This window comes from Macaca thibetana, chromosome 1 (genome assembly GCF_024542745.1).
Source record: "Macaca thibetana thibetana isolate TM-01 chromosome 1, ASM2454274v1, whole genome shotgun sequence".
NCBI classification, from domain to species: domain Eukaryota; kingdom Metazoa; phylum Chordata; class Mammalia; order Primates; family Cercopithecidae; genus Macaca; species Macaca thibetana.
The window spans coordinates 137,726,905-137,754,446 of record NC_065578.1 but is presented as its reverse complement, the minus strand read 5'-3'; the positions used below and the strand labels follow the sequence as shown (position 1 = coordinate 137,754,446).

The window sequence follows — 27,542 nt, the reverse complement described above, 5'->3', positions numbered from 1 at the left end:
GGTGAAAAAAAGGCTCCAAAGTGATCAAAATGTTGCTACATTTTATTTTCAACTTAAAACTTCATTATAAAATTTGCCAAATAAACATGTTAAAAACAAAATTAAAGACAAATTGTAGCTGATATCCAGAAATTGCAGCACTGTATTGATAACGCGCTCTTTTCATTACCAGGGAAAGAATTTAATGTCCTTCCTTCCTCCCCAAAAGCTTCCTTGGTGCAATCTAGTACAGAAAACGCTGGGACACCACTTTCTGATGCCAGGATAAAAGCAAAATAAAAAAACTACTTGCACACATTAGCACTGATAAAACAATGACAATTTCGCTAAAAGAATGTTTAAAGACTACAGGATGCTAGAGCAAACCAACTTCATGATTGCATTAACATAAGCTAAGTTACATACACTTCATGCAGTGTAGAATTAACACTGCATATCTAAATGGCTCATATATAAAATGTGTAATTAAAACCCAAACATACACACTATGTTTATTACATTCCCCTACATTTAAAGTCCTAAGAACAATTTAACTTTGAACACAAAAGTTTAGTGAATTTGCTACTGTTCCATTATAGGACAATTAAAAATGAGACTATATCAACTTCACTAGAATTTAATTGCTAAAGCTACCTTATGCACATCTATTAAACTAAAAGAAACGACTTTAACCCCTTAAGTTGTTTTTAAGATAGCACTCCTTTACAGGGAGTAAAGTTTTGTAAATATAAAGGATATATAAAAAATACAGTATAAACTGCATGAGCTTAACAGTAGCAAAAACACTGATGAACTTTTAAAAAGTCAAAAATATATAAAAATACTAGCCTGACATGGCAAATTTTCAAACACCAATCTGTGTAAAAATGTTTAAATATTGATGTTACTCCAAAAATATATACTTATTCTATTTTTTTTCTATTTGCAACAGTTTATAAAGGCAAACAAACACCTGCAATTGAGGTAGCAAAGCCAAATTCACAAACTTTGGATCAAGAAAAATACCCTTCCTATGTTTTAACAGCATCTTCTATACAATAGTGAATGAATTCTAATTGTTCCAAAATTTTTAATTCACATTACTTTACAAAACTTTATTTAAAATACTGAAAATGTTTTGTTAAAAAGACAGTCCTGACAATCATCTCACATTCAAAATACTGTACAAAAAAATCTGAAGTCACCATATATTACATAAAACTAAGCTATGTATTTACATTTTCAAATGTAGTTTTAGAAGCTGAGGTTAAGCCAACTGCTACAAATGGTCTCCCTTAAACAGTGTCTGCTAATAATCTCATCGCTCTGCACTTTCAGCATTTAATATAGGCCCTTCTTTTTGCTTTCAAATTATATAACTAGTAAAAGATTTAAAGAAAAACAAATGAAAATTCTATTTTCTTACTGAATAAAACATAAATGTACTTTAAATGGAACAGTGTTTTCATTTAAGAAAAGCCGACTGGCCAAAAAACATCAAAATTTGAAAAGTAATCAGAAACCATAAACATCAATAGTATTCTTCACAGTACATTTATATTAAGACTGTCTTCTGTTTTCAGATTTTTAAGGGTTGAAAATTTCCCATTAAAATGCAAATTCTCACATCCTTACTTGTATTTTTCCTATGTTAATTATAATTTAATAAAAGTAAACACAGCTATATTAAAAGATCAACTACTTGGCTCTATAGTCCTGGTTCAAAAAGAAAAAAAAATTTACAGATCCTGTCAGTGCAACAAAAGAAAGTTTGGGATTTTTTCCTCGTTTTTGCAAATGGCAGCTGGAATTGCAGGAGTATTTTGTAGATAAGCCAGAAGAGCATTAGTAGATGTATGGAAATATACGGTAGGGCACACGCTGACAGTACTTTTCCCAAGCCACGCCATATTTCTTTTTACAGTGGTACTCGTCACGAGCTTCTCGGTGGACAAGCAACATGGTGAAATAAATCACATAGAAATAAGGCAGAATGTGGTTAAAACCTGTGGATAATAACGGTACATAGTATTAGATATTTTTATTATCACTACAACGTATTTTTTCCTGCTTTTCCCCAAATTCTCTAAAAATGAACCATAAGGTACTTCATTTTCTCTAATAATGAGGAGAACAATTAAACCAGTCTGTAAAATCCCACTGGGAAGTGGCAGAAGGTCGTATCTAAATTAGAAGCTACTCAAAGACTGGTGAATCCATTCTAACAATCCATCACAATCAAAACATCTATCCTCATAGTTAATACAAATCTCTCCATTTATCACCCTTCTTCCCCCAGCGAAGAGAAAAACTGCTGTCCTCCACTACAGGCCAGGCCACCAAACAGGTAGCAGACATGGGCCAGCTCCCCAACCTCCACCAGCTCCCCTGGATCCCCCTGCTCCCCCAGCTCCACCAACTCCCCGAGGTCCCCCAGCTTCCCAAGATCCCCCTGTTCCCTCAGTTCCCCCAAATCCCCCAGCTCCACCAGTACCTCCAGCTCCCCCTGATACCCCAGCTCCCCAAGCACCTCCAGCTCCCACAGCTCCCCCTGCTCCCCTGCTTCCCCAGCTCCCCATGAGGCCAGACACACAAAAAGAAAAACAGAATCTCCTCTTCTTAAAAACCAGTTTTTCCCAATCTATGTACACCGAATCATGAACTAAGAAGCTGAATTAATTTCTATATATTCTACTTAGAAAAAAGCTATCAGGCACAACTGAAAACTTAAAATTTTGCTTTTAGGCTTAAAGTAAAACTTCAGGCTCTGTGAATTCCCAATTCCCCTCAGAAGCCAGAAGAGCTTCTACAGAGGCCAACCTCACAGTAGAAAAGGGTGACAAAAAGACTCACACCCACCTTGGCCACACTGGCCCACACAAAGGACACACACACACATCTTTCCAGTGGCTAAAAGGGTCAAACTAGCACTCTTCTGAAATGCTTACCACATGGAAGGGACCACGCCAAGGCCATGATGAGATCACCCAAGTAATTGGGGTGGCGAACAAAGCCCCACCATCCAGAAACTAGAAGATTTTTTCCCGTTGAAGTATGAATGGTTTTTAAATCTATATAAAAATAAAAGTACATTTTTAATGATGTCGAGACAAAAAGAAAACCTTCACGTAATATATATAATATAAACATAAATCAATACTTACGTGCAAGCTTTGGATCACTGGGATTTTTCCGGAATGCATTTTTCTGAGAATTTGCACCACGGAAGATTACATAACCACAAACTGCAATTTTAAAATATTTTCCTATGTTAATAACTTAGTTATACTCTAATGCTTAATAGCATCTGTAATTTCTCTTAAAAATTATCTCTATGCTCTGAGGAAATTTCCAAAGCAGACTCCTAGGCTCAAGAGATCCTCCTGCTTCAGCCTTCCAAAATGCTGGGATTACAGGCATGAGCCACCACACCTGGCCTGATTCTTAAGAACAACTCAAAAACTCTAAATCTCACTATGTAAAAAGATGGTAACCCTTCCAAAATCTATCACACTACTTTAATCATCCACCTAGGGAACACTCTGAAGTCAAAACAAATATAGTTACATCCATGAAAGAGATAAAATCTAAGACAGCCTACATTACAATAAAATCAATACTAGAGTTCGGTATAATCAAAATTACAGGCTATATCATCTGTTAGTTATGATACCTACTGGCCATGGCACAAACATTTTATTAATCAACCACTAGCTTAGAATCAGCACCAGAACATCCTGAACTTTAAATACATGCTGAATCCCATTGTAAGTCTACAAGTTCCTAATTTTATCCAAATTTCAGAATGTCAAAAATCAATGTATCAATGACATTTAACTATTATCTAGTCGATCCTCAATAAACTAGTAAGAGAATAACCTCACTTCCTGCTTTGGTTTGAATGTGTCCTCCAAAGTACACGTGTTGGAAACTTAATCCTCAATGCAACAGAGTTGACAGTAGCACCTTCAAGAGATGGTTAGGTCATGAGGGTTCTGCCCTTATGGACAGATTAATGTCGCTATCACAGGAGTGGGCTCAGTATCTCGAGTGGGTTTGTTATAAAAGTATGTTCAGCCTCTCTTGCTCTTCCTCACTCTCTCCTGCCCTCCCTCCCTCTCTCTTGTCCTTCCACCTTCCACCCCGGGAAGCTGCAGCAGAAGGGGTCTTGCCAGATTCCAGCACCATGCTCTCTGACTTCTGGCCTCCAGAACCATGAGCCAAATAAATTTCATGACAAATTACCCAGTCTCAGCTATTCTGTTTGAGCAGCACAAAACAGACTAAGACATCCCCCATTTTTAGCTGAACTATAAAATATACTGTCTTGAATCATAAAATGGACATAGACAACCAAATCACTGGTGAAAATAAATCTTAATTTTAACCAATGGTTTGAATTTCTTCTTCTACCACAGATACTAACTAGTGTAGCAAAACTATCTATATTTGAAGTTCACTGCTAATTTTCCCTGCCCAACCTCCAGTACAAGTGTTTAAGGGTTTAATGAACAGGGTAAGGACAAAGAAAATTCATCCTGAAGTAAAATACATGACTGACCCTGGTGAACTGCAGCTGCAGCCAAACTGGACTTCTCCGTCTTTCCCAACCTCATCTCACACTTCCCCACCATACACCCTTGCTGAGCTGTTCCAGTGCCTGACTTTTGGATCTCTCCATCCCATTTTACCCTCTAAAACTCAAATCAAACACCATATCCTCCAATAAGTTCACACTAAAGCTCCCCAGAGAGAAGTCTCTACCTTAAACACCCGTCATCTAAGCCCCTCTCGGTGCTCACTCATGTCTTATTTCTCCTGCTAGAACGCGAGCTCTATGAAGGCAAAATCAATCTTCTTTATAAGATGCCTACCAGAAAAAGCAGGCACTCAAGAGAAAAAACGTAAGGTTACTAAAAACAAATTTAACCAACTTAAATTTATTAAATTTAAAAGCAAGGTGGTTCATTTAAAATAATCTGTTTCAAGTACTACTGAGAACCCAGGTACGAACGAACCATCCATTCTCTTTGCAAAATGCAGACTTTTTATTACTCATCATAAATGGCTTCGAATTGAGCTAATGCTGACCATTCAAAATGGCATGTTTCAAATATGTAGACATCAGAGCATAAAAGCCTCAGTACATAATATTTAATAAATTAAACTGAGACTAAAATTAATACTCACGTTTCAGAACAATAATTAGAGATGCCATTGGCCAAGACACTTCATTTGGATGACTGACTAAGTAAAAGGCTTGGAAGCTGTAAATAAACGGAACCCACACCAAATCTCCAAAAGCCAGCATGAATCCAAATCCATCATGGATGATGTCCATGGTCGTCAACAACGCTTCCTATAAGGATACAGACAGGGGAAAGGGAGAAAGAGCTTCTATGTTTAAAGTATTCAAATAAAGTACTAGTTTACAGGCAAATGTATAAAGTGCTATGGGCAGGTCCACAACCAACATTTTTTTGTTAAAGGGGAGAGAGATTTGGTTCCCCTGGCCTGCTAGGTCTTTCTGCCATCACATTCTCCTGTCACGCTAGCCTCTCGCTCATGTTCCCGAGATAACAGATCTCTAAAGCATTTCCCATGCCCAGGCCCTCCCCTCTGCTGGCAACCCCTCCTCCAACCTGGGCACTTCTCAGATGTCACCACCCACCAGTAGGGCTCAGACCTGGGCACTTCTCAGATGTCACCACCCACCAGTAGGCTACAGCAATTGGGTTACTGTACTTGTCTAGTCACTCTCCACTATACTAAAAGCCTCTAAAAGACAGAGGTTGTGTGTTTTTACCTTTGCGACCCCAGTAACTAGCACAGTGTCCGCCATGGAGAGAAGTGTTCAAAATATGTTTGCTGAAGGAATATGATCACCAACTCTTTTTGTTTCAGTTCCACATGCACCAATCTAATTTCTGATCATAATCTGGCTTTTCATGTAGATTTTCCACAGAAGAAATTAAGCTGCCTGGCAACATGGTGAACTGACAGCTTCACTTCTCATGCAAATTAATAAAAGTGCATTACTCCCTGGTGATTTGCTTAGCGTGAGCCAGTTCGCCTCTGGACCAGGATAAGGGGCAGGCCAGACTCTAGAATACAGACATACCGCCAAGGTCAACACTCTGAAGGTCTGGCCTGAGGGAATCTCCAAACTACCTGGAACCTCACTACAGACCACTGATGTTGAAAAATTAGCCAGTATAGGCCGGGCGCGGTGGCTCACACCTGTAATCCCAGCACTTTGGGAGGCTGAGGCGGGTGGATCACAAGGTCAAGAGTTCGAGACCAAACTGGCCAACATAGTGAAACCCTGTCTCTACTAAAAATACAAAAAAAAAAAAAAAAATTAGCCAAGCATGGTGGCGGGCGCATGTAGTCCCAGCTACTCAGGAGGCTGAGGCAGGAGAATCACTTGAACCCCGGAGGCGGAGGTTGTGGTGAGCTGAGACTGCATCACTGCACTTCAGCCTGGACAACAGAGTAAGACTCTGTCTCCAAAAAAAAAACAAAAAAAGAAAGAAAGAAAGAAAAGAAAAAAATTAGCCAGTATAAGCTCTGTTGGAGAATCAAAGTTCTAGGTTAAAGAAAAAGAGTGGTACCTCCAAATAGGATTTTTTCCAGAAAAGAAAGCAAATAGGCCATGGAACAGAAAAACAGATGTCATATGGAACAGAAAAACCAATCCCACAAAATCTACCTCCTTAGGCTTATACTCTTTAGTTACCAGAGTTCTTTATTCTCTTTAAAAAAAATTGACATGTAATAATTGTACATATTTATGGGGTACACAGTGATGCTGCCATACATGTAATATATAGTAATCCAATCCGGATAATTAGCATATCCATCATCTCAAACACACTATTTCTTTGTGTTAGGAATATTCAATATCCTTCTAGCTATTTGCAACTATGTATCACTGTTAACTATAGTCATCCTACAGCAGTACAGAATACTAGAACTTAGAACTTACTCCTCTTATCAAGTGGTAATTTTATATCCTTTAGCAAACCTCTCCCTCCCTATCTTTCCCTTCTCCCTACCCTTCCCACCTTCCCACATCCTCTGTTCTACTTTGTACTTCTATGACATCAACTTTTTTAGCTCTCACATGTAAGTGAGGATACATGGTGTTTTAACTTTCTGTCCCCAAGAGTGTCTTCTTATTCTTCTCTCTCAAGGCCTGTGATCTGATTCCTGGTCCAAAAGAGGATAAAGGTGACAAAACGGAGGGAGCAGATAAAAGCAGGTGTGGTGAGTAGCAGTGAGAGGGCAAAGGGTAAGCACCCAGTGCCAGGTCAGGGGGAGGACCTTAGCCCCACCAGCTCCTGAGCCCCAAGGTTTTCACAGGCTGGACTCAGAGAAAGGGTCATACATATTTAAACTGGTAGTCTCCATTTTCTTAAGGTATAGCACATTCGTGAATACGAGGAATTTCTATCAAGTGACCTAACAAAAAAGTTATTAAGCATCTGCTAATTGCCCAGTGGTATGCCAGAATGCTACAGAAATCATAAAATACAATACTTCCTCAAGAAGATTATCATCATCTGGCTGAGATACTGAGAACAGACAGAAAACAATTTCCTAACTCTAGTTTTCTACCCCTGGGCTGTGTTAATTTTGCCTTAAAATGCAAAAAAATTTTCTTTTAACAGAGGTCAGTGTTTGGCTAAATCTATAGAAAATATGAACTTCTAAGCCAATTAAAAAGTGAAGACCACAACATGGCAGAAAGCTATTAACAGATGAAACCAGACGAAATGATCACTTATCAATGGAAAACTACTAGAAAGGAAGTTTTAAAGAAGCCTGAGGTGAGCAAAACAGTGAAATATCATTTGATTTGCAAACTGTTACCTATACGCTCTTTTGGCGATTCATTCTATAACAGCAAACAAAGCTACACTGGTAATAGTAAGTGCATTTACAAAAGAGTTGTTTTTTAATTTCAAAAACATGTTTAATTTTGGATCGACTTGGAATTTTTAAAGTCAATTTGAAGTGCTATCACCACCTTCCCAGCTTCCCAGGCTCTGAGCCAGGGTCTGTGAAGTGGTAGGAGGGCAACAGGAACCCGTAATTAGCGGATAGCACTAATCCCACCACTTGTAATTGAGGTTTACCTCAAAGTGGCCCTAATCTTCCTAAATAACAAGAAGATCATCAAACACCAATATCAAACTTGCGAAGTTGTTCTGACTCAATATTCTCTGCAATTTTGCATAGAAGGCCACAATTAAAGACCAGCCGGCAGGGGTGGGGGAGATATATAGTAATGATGGCCAAATAATACACTTTTTTTTTTAATGTTCCAGGCTCAAAGAGAAAAGGTCTTCTCTCAAAATGTCAGCAGACTGTCTCAACACACTGTCATTAAAACTTGTTTTGGAACTTTATGATGTACAGCTGCCAGATTTGTTTTTAATATGGAAAGAAAACTAGATGTGGAATTTGGAGATGATTACAAAGATAACAGTAAATATGATAAAATACTTGTAAAATAAGCCTGAGGAAGAAAAAATTTTTTAAAGGAATATGCTGGTTGAGACACAGAAAACAAACAAAACATATACCAGTCTTCAACTAACAGAAAGACTAATCAATGTACAAAAAAAGACACGAGATGAAAACTTAGCCTTATTTCAACTGGCTGCCTCAATGCATCTTGATTTCTGATTTTACGTTCATCTAATTAGAGCTAGTCTTTGTATTTTAAAATACTAACAATAAAACACCTCCCCCATTATTTAAAAACCAGGTGACTCTTGACAATCCAAGAAACACCATACTAATTTGGTAATAATCCATCCATTTTCATGTGATACCATAATTACCACCGCCCACAAAAACAAACCCAAGATCCACCAATCTTATATTGAGAATATTAAACACAAGATCAGCTGATAAACACCAAAGCACTCCCAAATGCCTAGAAACTTCCCACCTGTCAGCGCTCCCTCCTCAGCTTCGCATGGATGGCCTCATCGTCCTCACAAGCAGCCCTGGAGGCAGGCCGTGCTCCCCTCACTTTGTGTGCAAGAAGCCGACGCTCTGACAGGTCACTCACCCACTCAAAGCCATCTGACTCCAAGGCCTCGGCTCTTAAAAGTAATTACCTCATTCCAGAGAGCGTCCACCACATAGAGAAGCTGGAAACTATTAACCAAAATCATGGCCAAGGATGGAATAGCACGGTCTTGTATTTTCATTTCAGCCAAAAGCATCACCAAGTTAATAACCACCTGAAATAAAAGGGGAAAGTATATAGCCTCAAAGCACCTCCCCAGGGATCTTAGCACTACAAAGGCATGAGTGAGCTTCACAGCTGAGACACCTGGCAGATGCCACCTTAACACCTACCCGCCACCTGGAATAAGACATCTCAGCACCATGGGCCCCTGGACCCAATGCACTGAGGACACAGTTATCATTTCTGTGTTCCTGTCACAGTGCATAACTTCACCCCAATCAAAGAGAACACTGGAATGACCCAAACTGAGGGACACTCTTACAAAATAACCAACCAGTACTTTCCAAAAAGTATCAAGGTCATGAGAGACAAGGAAAGCCTAAACAACTATTAGACTAGAGAAGACTCAGAAGAAATAACAACCAAATGCATCGTAGAGTCCTGTCGAGGTTCCTGGAACAGAAAAAGGACAACAGCGGAAAGACTGGTGAACTCGACTGAGGCCTGCAGACTCGGTAACTAATGCTGTCGCTATGTTAATCTGCAGTTCTTCATCATTACACACTGGTTTCCTCCGAGGTTAACGTTGTGAGAAATAGAGTGAAGGGTGGAAGGGAACTCTTTGCTATATATCTGCAACTCCAAGCCTAAAACTAGGTAAAAATAAGGTTTTAAAAAAGAGGAAAATGCATCCACACTATCACTTTCCTATATAAATATAAACTAATAAAGCAAAGAAAAGATACTTAATTTGTCATATCTTAAACCTCTGGAAAATATTTACAAGAAAATATTTTGATAGATTTATGGAAAGCCATAATTATCCCTAAAAATATACCACCCACTGCTTATTTTTAAATGGTCTACATTTCTTTCTAGCAATTAATTAGACCTATTGAATTGAAATTTAGAAAGAAAAAAAAAAAAGACATACCCATCCAATCAATCCGGGGCGCAATTCACAAAAGTATTTGAGATCAAAAGTACCAATTCGAGGGTTTAATTCACGGCCAATGAAGAAATCATAGACAGCATTTCCTGAGAAGGGAAAAGTGTTTACCCAAACAGTGTTCCAAACCCAGTCAGGAGGCTTTAAAACTGCACTGCTGCCCACTATCCAGGCTCACAATTCAACTGCCTGCAAGTGCCTGAGCAGAGCTCTGGTGATGAGAGGTAGACAGGACGGCATAGACTAGGGGAGACGCCTGCCCAACTGAAAGGGCAGTTACTACAGCCTTTGGGAAGCCGGGGACCCAGATACCCCAGGTTTCTTAAAAAACAACCAAAATCATGGGGGCCCCCCAAAGGACTTTACACTCACAATTTTTTTAGATAGGCGACATTTTTTTAAATACTTTAGCTCAGCATCAACCAATTTGTAACCTCTCGTTTCTTTTGTCTTTTGTTTTGAGATGGAGCCTCGCTCTGTGGCCCAGGCTAGAGTGCAGTGCCACAGTCTCAGCTCACTGCAACGTCCGCCTCCCATGCTCAAGTGATTCTCCTGCCTAAGCCTCCCGAGTAGCTGGCATTACAGGCATGTGCCACCACGCCCAGCTGATTTTTGTATTTTTAGTAGAGACGCGGTTTCACCATATTGGCCAGGCTGGTCTCAAACTCCTGATCTCAAGTGATCTGCCTGCCTTGGCCTCCCAAAGTGCTGGGATTACAGGTGTGAGCCACCTCGCCCAGCCAGCAACCTCTGTTGTTTTGTTTTTGCTTTTTAAAGAGTATTTACTATTTTGGACAAAGAAATAATATTTGTCATAAGTCAAAAACGCCTGTAAGTTTACTAAACGTCTTACTGTCATCAAGCAACTGCAAAAAAAAGAAATGAATAAGAAAGTATGAAGGAAAAAGAAAAACATTTTCTTCTTTTAAATTCATATCTCTTTAACTTTTTTCTTCATCTTTTCATTTTTTCTTCTCTTCATTTCCCAAAAAATGAAGTTAGGAAAAAAGCAATCTACTCAAATCTGGAAATGGCTGCTGGAGGGCTCTGGGACGCATTCATCCAACACGCGATTCATCACTGCTCACCAGAGCTGGCAGGCGACAGGTCATTCCGGGGTGCTTTCAAAGAGCGCATGTAGAGATACACACTCAAGACCACACAAAAAACAGTGGCCCCAAGTGCAAACTGAAGAAAATGACTGTACACATAATGAAACTCTACGCCCTGGAAGAGAGATGCTCCGATGACTGCAGATGTCAGGATAAAAGCATAGAATCCTTTAAAAAAAAAAAAAAAAAAGGGAAGGGGAAAATTTATGTTAACCCAAGGCTCACAGGAGATGTACGCCATTATGAAACAATACAATGTTCATTTTTAAAGTCTTAATATCATTATTCAGACTAAATACACACAAATATGCCAATAAGCAATGTCCTGAGGTATAATCTTCAATATACATACCATTATCTCTTGTAGAACTTTCCAAATAGTTTAACATATTGATTCTTCTTCAGTTCAAATGGTCATTATTTGCTTTTAATTAAGGGAAAACTGACAAGAAGTGCAACCTGAAAATTCCCACAATCCAAACTCTCAGGCACAAAGTCAAATGGCTAATTATTAACAGAGCTGAGCCAAACACACATTTTAAAGTCTAATGCCATTACCTAAAGGGAGGGTATTATGCACTCACCAGGGGCCAGGCACTGAGCTAGGTTAGTAGTTACAAAATTATAAATATTTATACTTAACCAACTTGTCAATAATGGTTTCAAAAGATTCTAGTTAAACTCTATCATCCAGAACAGAGTTCTTAAGATGCCACCCGCAGAGAAGACGCCACAACACAAATGCTGGAGGCCAGGCAGGGGACTGTGAGTACCCATGGGGTAGGGACAGCAGGTGGGCACATTCACGGGCAATGCCAAGTTAAAAAGCACCCACCCTGTGAGGTTCCAAAGAACTCTCGTTCCAGGCTAGTCCTGCTGCCACACAGAAAGGCTCACTGGGAGATTCAATTTTTCCTTTTGGCTAAAAAAATAGTTTTGTGGCTGGGCGCGGTGGCTCACGCCTGTAATCCCAGCACTTTGGGAGGCCGAGGCGGGCGGATCACGAGGTCAGGAGATCGAGACCATCCTGGCTAACACAGTCAAACCCTGTCTTTACTAAAAATACAAAAAAAATTAGCCAGGCATGGTGGCAGGCGCCTGTAGTCCCAGCTACTCGGGAGGCTGAGCATGAGAATGGCATGAACCCAGGAGGAAGAGGTTGCAGTAAGCCAAGATCACGCCACTGCACTCCAGCCTGGGCAACAGAGCAAGACTCTGTCTCAAAAAAAAAAAAAAAAAAAGAAAAAAAAAGAAAGAAATAGTTTTGCTTTCAAGGGAGCTGAGTGCCTGAAAGAGCTGTGCTCCTAAAAAGTCATCAAATCACATTAGGATAAATGGTCAAACGCAAAAAAGAAGTAGCTGTTATTTATTTGAGAATTCTAAAACCAAACCTTTTGTAAAATAAAATAGTTGTCTCAACTGATCTGAATCCACATTTTCCACAAATACTCCAAATAATAACTTCTAATTTTAAATTCTGACTTTTAAAGATATTCATTTACCTTTCATAAAATGTATATTTTAAAAAAGAATGGTTAGATGAAGCAGTCTTTTGCTCTCTAGTCCACGTGAATTAAAAATAATCATCCAAAATGTCTTAGGAATCTCCTTAGTTAATAATGGTAAAATTCATGAAAAGAAACCTCAATACTTGAACCCGAGTAATTAGATGAGGACATTTTTAAAAAGGATCAAGCAACTTGGCCAGCCACTCCCCCACTGGCTACAAGAGCTCCATGTCCAAGCACTGTGCTCAGTCTCTGTATGTACCACACCCCTCAGAGGGAAGTGAAAATGTAACACAAGACTACTTAGAAAAGAATCGGTGCCTGCAGAGAAACACACAAAACACTGAAATCAAAGGACCTGGCAGCAAAGTCAACAACCCACCTCGCCCCAGACTCACATTCCCTGGTGTGGCAAGTGAACCACCAGAGGGAGGGAGGGTGCCAAAGGTTCTAAAACTTGCTCCATCAGCAAAGAATTTGGTAAAAGCAACAAAAAGTCTAACAATACCAACGACAAGTATTAAGCATCCACCAGGGGTCAGATGCTGGAGCTAGGTCAGATGCCTTGTCACGTGACTGGCACTAAAAGGCAGAAGGTGTCTAAACTATCTTTGGCTTCCCTTTTAGAACCCAGGAGAGTGATTGCAGACAGAGTAGATGCTGGGTAAGTCTCTAAACAAAGATCCAAAGTTAGAAAATGAAGAATTGAAAGGATAAAAAGTTCAACCATTAAAATATATAATGTAATTCTCAAGAAAAGGAAAACACTCTACTCCATCTCGTCAAATGGAAAATCATTCAAGGATGACTACAAAATAGATCTGTACTTTGCCAAAGTCTTCAAACGGCAAAGCTGGACTGATGCACTCAGCATATGCTCTTATAGTGCCAGGTGCTGGACCCAGAGGGAGCAAGGTCTACCCATTTATTGAGCTGCTCAGTGAGCTCACAACTCATCCATCCAGCCCTCACATATGAATGAGCACCCACTACGTGCCCATTTTCCTGGCACGAAGCACGTCACAATGAACACAGCCAAGTCCTAGCCCATAAAGCCACATTCTAGTGGAGAGATCCTAATGAAGAGACAAATACACTGATATGTGGAGGCATAAATGTCAGACAGAAAAATAAAACAGAGAAGGGGAGAGAAAAGGACCTGAAGGTTTCTCTCAGCAGAGACGAGATGGAGGTGAAGATGCAGGTGTCAGACATTTGGGGGTAAGTTTTCCAGGCAAAGGCCCAGGAAGAGTGTGTGACGAATATTCAAGGGACAGCCCAGAGGACATGAGCAAGGGCAAGAGCAGCTCACACAGCAGGAGTGGCCTGGATGCCCGCATCCGTGTAACACCTCAGGGTGATAAAATCCTAGACAAGTGCAATGATTTCTAACAGTGATGAACACTACTAAGAAAATAAAACTGGAGAGTGGACAAGAGTGACTAAGAGGCTATGTTACTTTACATGGCATAATTTATACATGTTGGCTACAGGTATAAACAGTTGCCCTTCCGACTACCAAGAGATAATTTACCACTTACTACTCTGGTCTAATCAGCTTTAACAGTTTAACACTTAGAAGTTTAAGCTATCAAATCATCAATTTGAGTCTTAAAAAAAGACAATCACCATTTAATCTATACTTGAGTCTTCTTCCATCAATAAGAGGCGTTCCTTCTACAACCTTAAAAGAAAAAAAAATTTACAAATTTACAAAGCACATCACCATCATATATACATATATATACACACACATATATATCTTCTAATATCACTTAATTTTCAACACGCCCAAGAAGGAAGATATCTTGTAATAGGGAAATTTTGTAATATATTTCAAAAACCCTAGTGGCAAGCCTTTTAATGATGCAATTCCACCTTCAGGAATTTATCTTAAATACAAATTCAGTAATGACTTCCTAGTGTAGGACCCAGCAACTGCAACAGCCACGCTCCCGGCAACACTCCTGTGTACCACCTCAAGACTAAATGGGCTTAAATACCTTTGTATCTAGTGGACCCCTAGCTCAAACACCTACCAATGGCTGCCCAACACTTACAAAGTAACAGTATGATTCCACTGTCTTCCATTTGTGGGGTCCTTTTCAACTGGGCTCTACCCTGTTGACCCACTCTACTCTGACCCAAGTGCTATTTGATGGCGCGTACTCATATGCTTACTTGCTCTGCTATATATTATACATATATTGCCCAGCCAGTTATTTAACCATTTCATGTGATTCTTTTATCTGCAATAAGAGATTGTGAGAGGCCAGGTGTGGTGACTCGTGCCTGTAATCCCAGCACTTTGAGAGGTCAAGGTGGGAGGATCACTTGAGTCCAGGAGTTGAAGACAAGCCTGGGCAACATGGTGAAATCCCCTCTCTACCAAAATACAAAATACAAAAATTAGCCACGCCTGGTGGCATGCGCCTGTGGTCCCAGCTACTCGGGAGTCTGAGGTGGGAAGATGACTTCAGCCCAGGAGGAGGAGGTTGCAGATTGTGCCACTGCATGCCAGCCTGGGCGACAGAGCAAGACACTGTCTCAAGAAAAAAAAAAGAGAGAGACTGTGAGCATGCATCATGCATCAGAACCATCTCCTCTCTTCATTCGGCATCACCCACAGCATTCAGCATGGTACCCAACTGAACTGGCTGAGTAAAAAGTCCACTTGCTCAATGTAGTCACATTTTACCCCACAAAATAACTATTTAGAAATGTAGCAATTCATTTCAAACTGTAAAATATAAATATAGTATCATTTGCTCTTGGCTAACCTACTTTATCCTATCATTAGCTACAGATTTCACTAGCCAGTATTCCTCCTCTCCCAGGAGAAATGTAAAAGCTGTTTGAGATCGCAGGATTAGTAAAATCCCACATGCTAATTTCAGATGATCCTTATCTATTAAAGGTGTCTAGTAAATGCTGTGTTGGGCTTTAATCTGTGAATATACAGATCCAAATGTACAGTCAGCCCTCCATATCCGTGAGATCCACATCGACGGATTCAACCAACCACAGATCCAAAATATTTGGGAAAAAATTGCATCTGCACTGAATATGTACAGACTTCTTTTTCTTGTCATTATTCCCTAATACAGTATAGTAACTATTTACATGGCACCTACGTTGTATTAGCTATTGTAAGTAACCTAGAGGTAACAAAGTATACAAGGAGGATGTACACAGGTTATATGCAAATACTACACCATTTCTTATCAGGGACTTGAGCATCCTCAGATTTTGGTATGTACAGGAGGTCCTGGAACCACTCCCCAAAGATATCAAGGGATGACAGTATAATATTAATATATTTTAATATATACGCTTTTAGTCACTTTAGTCTATGAGTATATACATATATGACTTTAAACACAAAACTGCTTTCCTTGATACTCTGAAATCACCTTACCCTGAATGAATCTGAATTTAACTGTAGAGCCTTAACGTAAAAATGACTGAAGGTCTTTATCACAAAAATCCTTGCTAGGGCCACTAAAGTTATGGTCTCACTCCACAGTATTAAGCCTGCAGCTCTACCCTCCTATTACTGGCATTCACCAGTAAAAGTGATCCTTTGGTTTACAGACAACTGGCAAACTTGCAAAGCCCTAAGAATAAGATCTTTAAATAAATGATTTATTACTTAGGTAATCTCATGTTTCTTTAAATATATCCAAGTAAAGGATTCTACTGAAAGAAGAAAAAACTACACTTAGCAATGGAGAGACAAATTTTAAAGATATTGCAGGAATCTGAAAACAACATAAAATGTTCTTGACAACAAGAACATCTGAAACCATTTGACAACATTTGAAACCGTTTGAAACATTTGACAACAAGAGATGAAAATTAGAAACTTTTCATACTTTTTTAAAGTAAAAGATGTAGACTAAAGTCCATCGAGCCCAGCAGCCTATCAATTAATCATTTAAAAGGCTGCATCTGAAATAACGCATACTGAGAGTGAATTTTTTTTCCACAGCAATCTCCACTGAGAGTCAGGCTGCTTTGCAAAACAGCCTATTCTTTTCTATTTGGTTTGAAAAGTTACACAAGACATCTCAATCAGATTTTTTTAAGCTCCTCTTAATAAGCAAGTGTTATATAGACAGCACAAGAGAAATGGCTTCATGAACTAAGTTTTGGGAGTTTTGACCAACAACAGCCTCTAACCTCTGAACTACTGTAAGGCTGGGCAGCATGGCACACGCCTGTGGTCCCAGTGACTCAGGAGGCTGTGGCAAGAGGATCACTTGAGCCCAGAAGTTGGAGACCCACCTGGGCAATATAGCGAGACCTCATCCTATTAAAACAAAACAGAATTACCATAAACGTACCTTTCCAATTGGCAGTAGGTAGAACAGGACTTGAATCAAAAACCACAGGAGGTAGACCCCAAATACTCTGGTTTCCCATAACTCATACAAAGCTGGCAAAGGAGGAGGGAAATTCAGAAGACTGGGATCTTTCTGTTTACATATCAACAGCAACAGGAAGAGGAACACAGGCAGGCCAAACATGATGAGAAACACACCTGCAAACAATTCATGAACATTTGAGGCTCAAATTTCAATCTGGTTTATTCATTTAAGAATCATGTTAGTTTTTTGGGGTTTTTTTTTTTTTTTTTTTTTTGAGACAGAGTCTCGCTCTGTCGCCCAGGCTGGAGTGCAGTGGCCGGATCTCAGCTCACTGCAAGCTCTGCCTCCCGGGTTTACGACATTCTCCTGCCTCAGCCTCCCGAGTAGCTGGGACTACAGGTGCCTGCCACCTCGCTCAGCTAGTTTTTTGTATTTTTTTTTAGTAGAGACAGGGTTTCACCGTGTTAGCCAGGATGGTCTCAATCTCCTGACCTCATGATCCGCCCATCTTGGCCTCCCAAAGTGCTGTCATGTTAGTTTTTTTAAGATCAGAACTCATATATGGCTAGCTGTCTGAAACCAATTTCTAATGTACCATCAAAAACTCCCATCTCTACCTGTCAGCTCTGGTGGCCAGGCAACCATGGGCATCAAAGTAGTTTAAAAAAAAAAAAGAAAAGAACAAACAAACAAACAAACAGGGGTCCAACACTGAATAGCTACACCCACCTCAGAAACCAAACTCTAAAACATTTGACCTCCAACCACTAAGGAGCAAATGTGTTGAAACTCCAGCAAACTGAAGATCAGAATATCTAAAAATTATCAGCCTAATCGTAACAAAAAGCTTTATATTCCTAAGTTTCTAACAATTAAAATAGTGTCACGTTCATGTAATGTGTGCAGATTTTAAGTGATGCTGGACAGTAACTGTAATAGACCAGCTAGCCAAAGGTTATAACAAAATACAAAGCAATTAAGCCATGCAGGATTTTGAGCCATTCAGACAAGAAGTCTTTTCTTTTACTAGCTCATAAAATTTCATCAGTTCCACCCACTTAATAACTCCAAAACTCGGCACACTTCAGATCTTTGACCCTTACAATCAACCTGCCTAGCAGGTAGGGCAGCCTTGGGATCCCATTTTATGCAGGCAGCTGACTTCCAGGCTGCTAGGCCCTGCCGCCTCAGGTCTGATTATCAGCAGAGCTCTCTGTCCCTGATAGGTAACCATCTATGCTATACAAACTCCCAGATCAACCTTCATCACTTCTTTGTACTTCTGTGCCCATCACTTCTTTGTACTTCTGTGCCCAAATCCTCTGAACAGACTGCTAAAACTTTTTTTTTTTTTTTTGAGACGGAGTCTCGCTCTGTCGCCGGGGCTGGAGCGCAGTGGCCGGATCTCAGCTCACTGCAAGCTCCGCCTCCCGGGTTTACACCATTCTCCTGCCTCAGCCTCCTGTGTAGCTGGGACTACAGGCGCCCGCCACCTCGCCCGGCTAGTTTTTTGTATTTTTTTAGTAGAGACGGGGTTTCACCGTGTTCGCCAGGATGGTCTCGATCTCCTGACCTCGTGATCCGCCCGTCTCGGCCTCCCAAAGTGCTGGGATTACAGGCTTGAGCCACCGCGCCCGGCCCAGACTGCTAAAACTTTTAAACACAGCTACAATGGCATCCTTTCTACTCCATAATCCCCCCAAAATACCCCCACCTCAGGCCTTTGCACCCACTGCTCCTTCTCTGGAAGACTCTTCCACAAATTCCCACCTTGCCTGCCTCAGATGTCTTCAGAGAGGCCTTTCCAATTCACCTTGTGGCAACCACCCCTAGCCCACCCCACCTGCCCTCTCTGGGCCCAGCTCTGAGGCCTACCAGGTACTCCTCCAAACTCCAAATCCTTTGCCCGGATGGGAGTCACTTCAAAAGTTCTCACTGCCAGTTCTTTTGCAATGAATTTTTCTTCCTTAGAATCTATTTCTTTTAATTTGACTTCTTCTCTTCTTGGACGAAGGCTATACTGTGTAGATATGTAACTGCTTTCTTGTGACAAACTGAATTTTTCCTAAATGAAAAATTTAAAAATTAAATATCTGTAGTGAACAATTACCACTAATGCTACTGCATTAACTATTTCAGCATCTCAGTACAGCTGTATGCTAATTAGAATAAATTTGTGAAATTATATTCAGTCTTAAGGACAGAATTTTAGGACAGGTTATAAAATATTATAATTTTCAATGTGCTTCTCGAGGGAGAGTCACTTTTAACCCAAAAAAAAATCAACCAAGATGAAAGTGAACACTTTCCCACCTGTGTATTTTTATGAGGTACGTCATTTCTTTCAGTGTGCTCGGGCTCCCCGTTATATCTGCTGATACTATTTCCAAATGGCTTCTAAATTGAAGAATATAAACATTTAATCAAAAGAACTGTAACTTATTAAAAAGAAACATGATGGTAAAAACTTACTATTTTGAAATCAAGCAATAAAACCGATTTTTCACAGCCTTAATTCTGAAGAATTTAACACTCATTTTGTTAAAAATGAAGAGGAATAAAACTGCCTAGAATTCCCCAGTCTCTGAAATACTGGATCTTATAATGTAGATTTCTACATAAAATATTTTATCTGGCCGGCACAGTGGCTCACACCTGTAATCCCAAGCACTTTGGGAGGCCCAGGCGGGTAGATCACCTGAGGTCAGGAGTTCAAGACCAACCTGGCCAACATGGTGAAACCGTCTCTAATAAAAATATAAAAACATTAGCCACGCATGGTGGCAGGCACCTGTAATTCCAGCTACTAGGGAGGCTGAGGCAGGAAAATCTCTGGAACCCAGAGACAGAGGTTGCAGTGAGCCAAGACTGCACCATTGCACTCCAGCCTGGGCAACAAGAATGAAACTTTGCCTCAAAAAAATAAAAAAATCTTTCATCTTTCATGTAATTAGACTGAATGTTATAATTTCATTGATAGACTATATGGGTATTTGCTACGAAAGGCAGATAAAGTAAAAATTGGTAAATTAGTTCATTAACTGGATAAAAAACAAAAGACATTCAAAAAGACATTCACTGCTCCGAAACAGCCAACAATGGAAAATTAAGAAATAGTGGGTACTTGTGCAATACACAGTAGGCTCAAGGCTCTACTAGTAAGAAGCAAAGCCAGTCTGTTGTTCTTGTGACACCAGGACCATAAGATTACACTATAAAAATACAGCAGTCATTTTAATATTTTAAATATTAACAGCATCTGTTCCTGGAGTCCCTGGGTAGTAAAGAGAGCCACTAATAGTTAAAATGTTCAAATTCAAAATGTAAGTTAGAACAGTACGTTGAAAATGTCTGACAGCCACATTCGCCCAAAAAAAAAAAAATTATAATACTCAGAATGAGAAACTGGGCATTCATACACTGATACTACTATAAACGTTCTTGACGCAATCTGGCAATATGTATTAAAAGCCTCACATCTGCACCATATAGCTGACCTAGCAGTTCCACTTGCACCTAAGGAAATAATCAGATATTATATAAAAATACTTGTTTGTAATAGTGAAAATATGGAAGGAAAAACACTAAATGTCTATCAATGAGGGAGCTGACTTTAACGATTAAGTTACATCTATACAATTTACCATATATCCATAACTATAGAATACAAAAATGATGTAGAAAAATATGCTCTGAAAGGTTATCCCCAATATTTTAAAATCTCTTAAAGTTGACTACAGAACAGTATGTACATAATCCAGCTTTTAAAGTTTATTAAAAGTCTGTGTGCATTCTATCCAGGAAAGGGGTTAACATTAAGTGAATAGAAGATTACTTTTATTCTTTTTACTTAAAATATTTTCTCTTTCGTCTACTATCTAAATACTCTTTGGACAAGATTTACAGGCTCCATGCACCCTGATATTTCAAAGCTTACACCTTAAAAGTAATTCCACTAAAATCATCATCTTTGACTAGGTAAAGTGATCAAGTATAATGATGCTAAGAGTAAGAATGTTTCTGTAATACGGGTTTTGTCTTACCATTTCATACATGATATGAACTTTCATACATTGTAAAAACCTTACTCAGTTCAATCTACAAGCTCCATCTATTTCAAATTTGAACACTGCTTTTTTAAAAACTAAAATATTAAACAGCATTTCTGGTAACTCAAGGACATTCTTTTCCATTGATATTTAAAACTTTCTATTCCAAACATTTGTTTTTTATGAAATCTTCCAAAGTCATCGCCTTAGATTTGATACTTCACTGACATTTTAATATTATTAACTGCAAGTAATTCGAGTAAATACATACATAAAGGGGAAGACAAAAGGCTGTATAAGGATAAACACAAGTACCAGAATCAGCGGAGTCAATTTAACTTCCACTTCCCTCCTTGCTTCCTTAATGTTGGCCTGGTGGGAAGCAGAAGCAGATCGGCGGGCACTTTTAGGTGGTCGACCAGGGGATCTGGAGCGTGACCTTGATCGACTCCCTCGGCGTCTGGAAGGGGAACTGGAAGTTGAGCCACCTTTCCTTTGCCTAAAGGAAGTTAAAGGCTAGAAAGGGAGAAGAAGGCAAAGAGCTTTACCACAAATCATAACACATACAGACAGACCCAAACTAGAAGAGGATAACAAAGGCAAGAACTGCTACCATTAACTCTAAAATCATCATGGGAAATCTTAGGATCTAAGAATGGATCAGATGAAGCCAGAAGAAAATGCTTTCATAATGATCCACCTTTCATGAGACAAATGCAGCCTTTCCATTCTTGTTCTTTGAAGGTATTTCCATGAAATGAATGAATCTAAACCAATTAGCTGTACTTATTTCCAACACCATATGCAAGAAGGGTAATAATTAACATGGATTAAAACTAAGAGGATAAGACAAAAGAAATTAGCACACAGACAAAAAAATAATAATACCACAGTTTCACTCTGAACAAAACACATAAGCAGATCTTGAAAATAAAACATGGGCTTGGATGACTGGGAACTGTTCCACCGTGTCCCCACCTACTCCAAATCTCCTTATGTTGCTTCTAGGGATGTAGACAAATTATGCCCCAGGCCAAGTCCCTCACCCCAATTTTTGTGTGGCCTTCCTACTAAGAATGGCTTTTACATCCTTAAATAATTACAAACAAAATCAAAAGAATAGTATTTCCTGACGTGAAAATTATCCAAAATTCTAATTTCAGTATCCATAGTTGTATTGGAACACTGCAATGTCTGCTCCCTTCCATACTGCCTGGAGTTGCTCCCATAAAGCCTAAAATATTTACTATCTGTCGCTTTATTCCTGGTCTAGAGCACTCAAAGTGTCGTCCTCGGCCATGGGTCCTAGAAATGCTTGTTACTAATCTGCGCAAGTACCAAAATCAAGAAATAGGCATATAGAAATGTTTATAGCATTTTGACAAAGTAATCTCACATCTATCGAATCTGACAGTAAAACTGTGAGGCTTTTATTTTGCATGTCTTTATTTTTCTAGTAATTCATTTTTATGGCATTTTACATAAATGCTTGTATACTATGGATCAGATATCTTAAAACCCAGACACTCACCTGACAGGTTGAAAAGCCCTGGGCTAGACTCGAATCTAATTAATGTCACTCTCCTGATTAAATCCTTGGTGTTCAGGATGAAGCCCAAACCCTTGGGCATGGAATATAAAAGCCCCTCCAGCCTGGCTCCTGCTTAGCCCTCGCCTACCACTCCCTTCCAGCACTTAGCTGACCGTGTCCCCAGACCCCCAACTTTGGCATACTGCACTCTCTGCAGAAGCAGCCCCATTATCAGCTGAGTTTTTCCTATTTGTTCTCAGCACTTGGCTCAGGTGTCACTGCCTCTGAAAGCCTCCCCTGAAGGCCAGGGATCTTCTCTAACCCTTGATATACTCAACACCACCCACAACAAACTCCAGGCACAGAAAGCAGTAAACCCAGGGGACCAACAGATGCAAATGGCTGTCTTTCCCAGTAAGTGTGAGCTTCTTGAGAACAAGGCACTATGCCTCATTCATACATTCCAAGAGTCAAAAACAGTATGTGACCCAAAGCAAGAGCTCAACCCTCTGCCTCCAAATCAAGCTGAACTGACTATCCTAAGCTTAGAAACTGTACTTAAGAGTTATTTCCCACTTATGGTAAACATACTCTGACAAGCCAAAGGAACACTTACCTTAATATCATTCTCTTTCAATTCAAGCTCTGTTCCATCTTTGTACTTTACAGTGTAAAGCTGGGAGGTGCTGTCGTGGCTCAGAATTTCTACTTCATAATAAAGTGAACTCCCAGGCCATCGACCTCTTACCACTTCACCATCGGCAAATTTCCTACTTGGCATTTTCTATAATTAGCCTGAATGGTTTTAAAGAAAAAAAAATTTGAGTCAATACATATACATTTATGTATTTGTCTTTTTCCACAGGCTGATCACTAAAATGCAACTTTCCAGAATTGACTGGTCAGGATTTAGGGCCAGAAAGGCTACATTCAATCTCATTTGGAATCATTTTAGAAGATGATTTAGCCACCGTGGTATCTATGTAAGTGACACTAAAGATTAATTATAACAATGTATATAGGCGCCATAAGTTTGCACTACGTAAAATGTTACCCACCTACATGATCATAGTTCTTGTTAATCAAAAAATGAGGCACAATCTCACAAAGGACACATTTTCTCATTTGCAAATTTGCATCACAACTTACAATGGCTTTAAAAATGCATTTAATTGTATTTTTAACAAATTAACTTTATTAAAAACAGTAAACTATAAAACAGACTGGGAAAATCAAGGATGTACAATTAACATGACTATAACCCACCAACAGTAAGAAAAATAATTCCAAGTCTGTAATGAATAAATTTGGGGGTTATTTAGCTTTCAACTCTTGCAGCTAAAGTACAAATGCATACCAAGTAACTCTGCCAACCACCCACCTAAGTCAGGGTGTACCTTGCCTTCATCCAAGCTCACCTCTCTCAAGTCTACAGCAGACATCAACCCCCCAATTATAAGATTCTTTTCCTCTGTTTCAAAACATGGCCCACAAAGTCCCACAATACTCCAAGAATCCACAATCTATCTGCAAGAACTGCCACTTACGTGAGGCCTGTCTGCCACCCTTTTTGAAATATCAATTGATAGCTGGGTACTCCCAGCTGCCAGACAGTAATGCCACTCCATCCGCTGACCAGCGGATTCATATTTCCACACAACAAAACCAGGGCTGCCAACCTTCCTCAGTACCGCATAAACTAGCTGGGGCCAAGTTCAAGGGGCAGCCAGTAGCACAGATAGGAGCTCTCCCCCAAAGCACCTTCATTTCACCAACTAAGCACTTCCTGATGTATTGTCCAAGCATATCAACGTACATCCCTCACTAGCTCTTGTTAAGAGCTGATGATACAATAAAAGCAACATTTATGAACCTTTGAAGACTCTGGAATTAAGGAGAAAGTTGAATTACCTACTCCAAGGGAGTAGTGGGAGGGTCAGGGGGGAGGCAGGGTGGGGAAGGCCTTTCCTAAGCATCACCTTTTTTCACTGTTAATCGTCTGAGAAAAAACTTAACAAGCTCTACTAGTTTACAGAGATGGCAGCTAGGTTGGTAGATGAAAGAAAACACAAGTAGTTACCTGGTGATTAGAGGATGTCAGTCAATTAACACCTCAGGTAAGAGAGCCAGCTTTCTTCCCTACACCTACCTGAGATGGCATCACTGGGGTAATAAATGGGTTTGGGCTTGGAGTAGTGGGGAGGAGCCCACAAGTTTTCTGGATGAAGTCAGGCCTGGCTGAGTCACCTGAGGGGCACTTAGGGAGCAGGGGGGTAGTGAACACCTCTGCATGAGGAGGGGCATAAAAACGGAAGGTGACAACATCCAACTTTGCCTATTTCAACATTTAACTCAGAGCCTCCAAGTACAAAGAAAGAGGAAGGAAATGTACCCTCCCTCTCTCTTCTCTTGAGCCCCTTCCCCTCCCTAGACCCCCCAAAATCAAACCACTCTTACTACTACCTCTCCTACACTGGTCAGCCAGGGTTAAAAGAAGGCAATTATGTCTTCCTACAGGAAGATGCACAAGTTGCAAACAACGCTTTATAAACTTTTGAAATACAAGCCCTTCAGGACGCAGGGGCTACTTGAGGTTTTAAAAGACCCTTGAACAGTTTTTGCGTGTTCTTAAAAACTTATTTACGGGCATCTTTCCATTGCACTTACACACCACATACACAGTGTCTGTGTAATATAAACGCAGGCCAGTGCCAAAAAGATTCTTGTTATCAATTAAATATTTTGGGTTAAACAAATTAACGCATATGGTGGATACCTGTTAGGTCTCTAAAGCTTAATTTTTTAAAAGAAGAATTAGGATTTGCTTGAAAAACAAAATGAACCAGCATTCTTCTTAGAAGATCATTATCTTAAACGTAAATGTTCCAAAAGATGAAGCCAGCAATATGATGTGCACCCCCACTTTACACAAGATCCACACACCATTGTCAAACATGAGGATACAGTGCAATCACATCCTAATATACTCCCCCACAGGAGTGAAATAGCCAGGATGGCACAAAAAAGTCCCACATTTGTGCATGTCACTATGCACTCACCTACAGGAGTCAAGATACAAACAGGCTTTTCTTACAAGAGATGTTTTAGACAAGTGTGTTTGTAAAGAAAAATTTTGTTCACTGAACACAATGTCCTCATTGCGATAAACAGGAAAATCACGGAGACCCTCAGGCTTTACTGTATTAAACCAGATGCCCGCTAACTTCAGAGTCAACTGGCACTGCAATCCTCACATATTCTAGCTCCAATATGTTACTGTTTATGAACACAACCATTTTTTGCTGCTGTTCTCTACTCATTAGCATTACAGGGGTCTCCGGCTATCTTTCCTTCACTTCTCCAAATTCATATAAACGAGGCATAGAGCAAGACGCTTGAATGAAGTTTGACAGCTTCCTTTTCACACCTGAGCCCCGGTAGCCCTACTAGGCAAAAGGCAAACAGGAACCCTGGGCCTTGTTCCACGCCCTTTGCTTCATGAAGCAATAGAAAGGCCACCTTCCTGGCTGTAAAGGCAGAAGCGCCTTCTTCCCTATAAACACCCCTGGGCAGCTCATCATTCCCCTCCTGCTCGTTGTTCTCCCTCTTCCCAGGCAGCCCTGAGAAACTAAACTTAAACTGGACTTGTTGCCTAGTCTAAATTAGAATCCCTCTGCTCTTCTCCGTAGCTCCATCTTCTCCTACACAGCAGTTACTACAATGCATAACTACAGATCTACACGTGTTTATGTGCAAGGTCCCCGGGGGCCTGTCCACCCTGGCACTGCCCAGGCGCCGCGCCTCTCGCTGCAGGTGTCCACGCGCGCCCCACGGTATCTACCGCGCCCTCGTCCGAACACCCGACCGGGCCCCGTAATCACTCGGGAAAAGCGCCTGCAACAAAGCCCTCCGCAAGCAAGTGCTTACTAAGTGCCCCTTGAGGCTGCTGGCAGTGCGAGGCTGGCTGTCATTAGGAGAACATTTTTCTGAATCTTCAAAAAGGTGAAAAAGCAGGACCGTGCTTTAGCAGGAGCACGCACACCCGCCTAAATACCCGTTTTTCTGAGACTGTCCGGGCGAAAGAATTCAACGCATCGGAGCGAGCAGCCCTGCAGTGCGCCCGAAGAACCACCAAACCGCGAAGACCACGACCCTCAAAGCCAGTGACAAGCAGCGCGAATCTAAGCCCACCTCGGCCGCTGCCCCTTCCCCGTCCTGCCAGGCCGCCGTGCCCCGTCAGCCTCGCTACTGCAGGACCGCGGGGCCGCCGGCTCATCTGTCAGACCGGCGCTCGGAGGGGCCGGGAACCAGGCTGCGGCGGGGCGGGACAAAGGCGCCCACGAACCCTCCCCACCGCCGCAGCGCCGCGCCGCCAACATGGAGGGAAACGTCCGCAGTTTAAAACCCGCAGCTGCATTTCCGCAGCGCGCCCGGCTTGGGCGAGTTCCAGCCTTGCCCGCCGCCGCCCTGACCACCCGACTGGGCCAGGAGAGGCGAGGGGGCGAGGAGGGGAGGAGACGAGGAGGCGAGGAGAGGAGGGGAAGGCCGCCGCGCCAGGCCCCGCGCCCAGGGACCCCGGCCCTGCCGCTGCGCCCACCTCAGGCCTCCTCCCGCAGGGGCCCCTCGAAGGCCGTGCAGCGGGGAGCTGGGAGCAGGACGGGGGTGGAAGCGCTCACCTGCGCCAGGCTCCGGCGGCAACACGAACGGCTCCGGGAGAACAGTCGCACAGCAACCCCGCGGCAGTTCCGCGCGCGCGACGCTGCCCGGCCGCGCTCTCGCGCCCGGCGGTCCCGCAAGCCGGGCGCGCGCTTCACCAGCCCCGCCTCGCCTCGCTTC

At 41.1% G+C, this 27,542-nt stretch overlaps 1 protein-coding gene across 2 annotated transcripts; it reads right to left on the bottom strand.

The window, feature by feature from the left end:
* Positions 1–21: 21 nt before the first annotated feature.
* LBR (lamin B receptor) lies at positions 22–27,542 on the bottom strand. 2 transcript variants are annotated; one of them, XM_050760496.1, is made up of 14 exons: positions 27,383–27,542; positions 23,323–23,501; positions 21,491–21,691; positions 19,440–19,523; positions 19,002–19,191; positions 17,103–17,299; positions 14,386–14,440; positions 11,225–11,416; positions 10,122–10,225; positions 9,114–9,239; positions 5,170–5,338; positions 3,144–3,224; positions 2,928–3,050; positions 22–1,985 (listed from the first exon to the last, which is right to left on the bottom strand). In XM_050760496.1, the coding sequence occupies exons 2-14, from the start codon at positions 23,485–23,487 to the stop codon at positions 1,825–1,827; spliced, it is 1,848 nt and encodes a 615-aa protein (XP_050616453.1). In that variant the 5' UTR covers positions 23,488–23,501; positions 27,383–27,542; the 3' UTR covers positions 22–1,824. The 2 variants fall into 2 exon arrangements, with proteins under 2 accessions (XP_050616453.1, XP_050616461.1); XM_050760504.1 differs by lacking the exon at positions 27,383–27,542 and adding an exon at positions 24,787–24,950.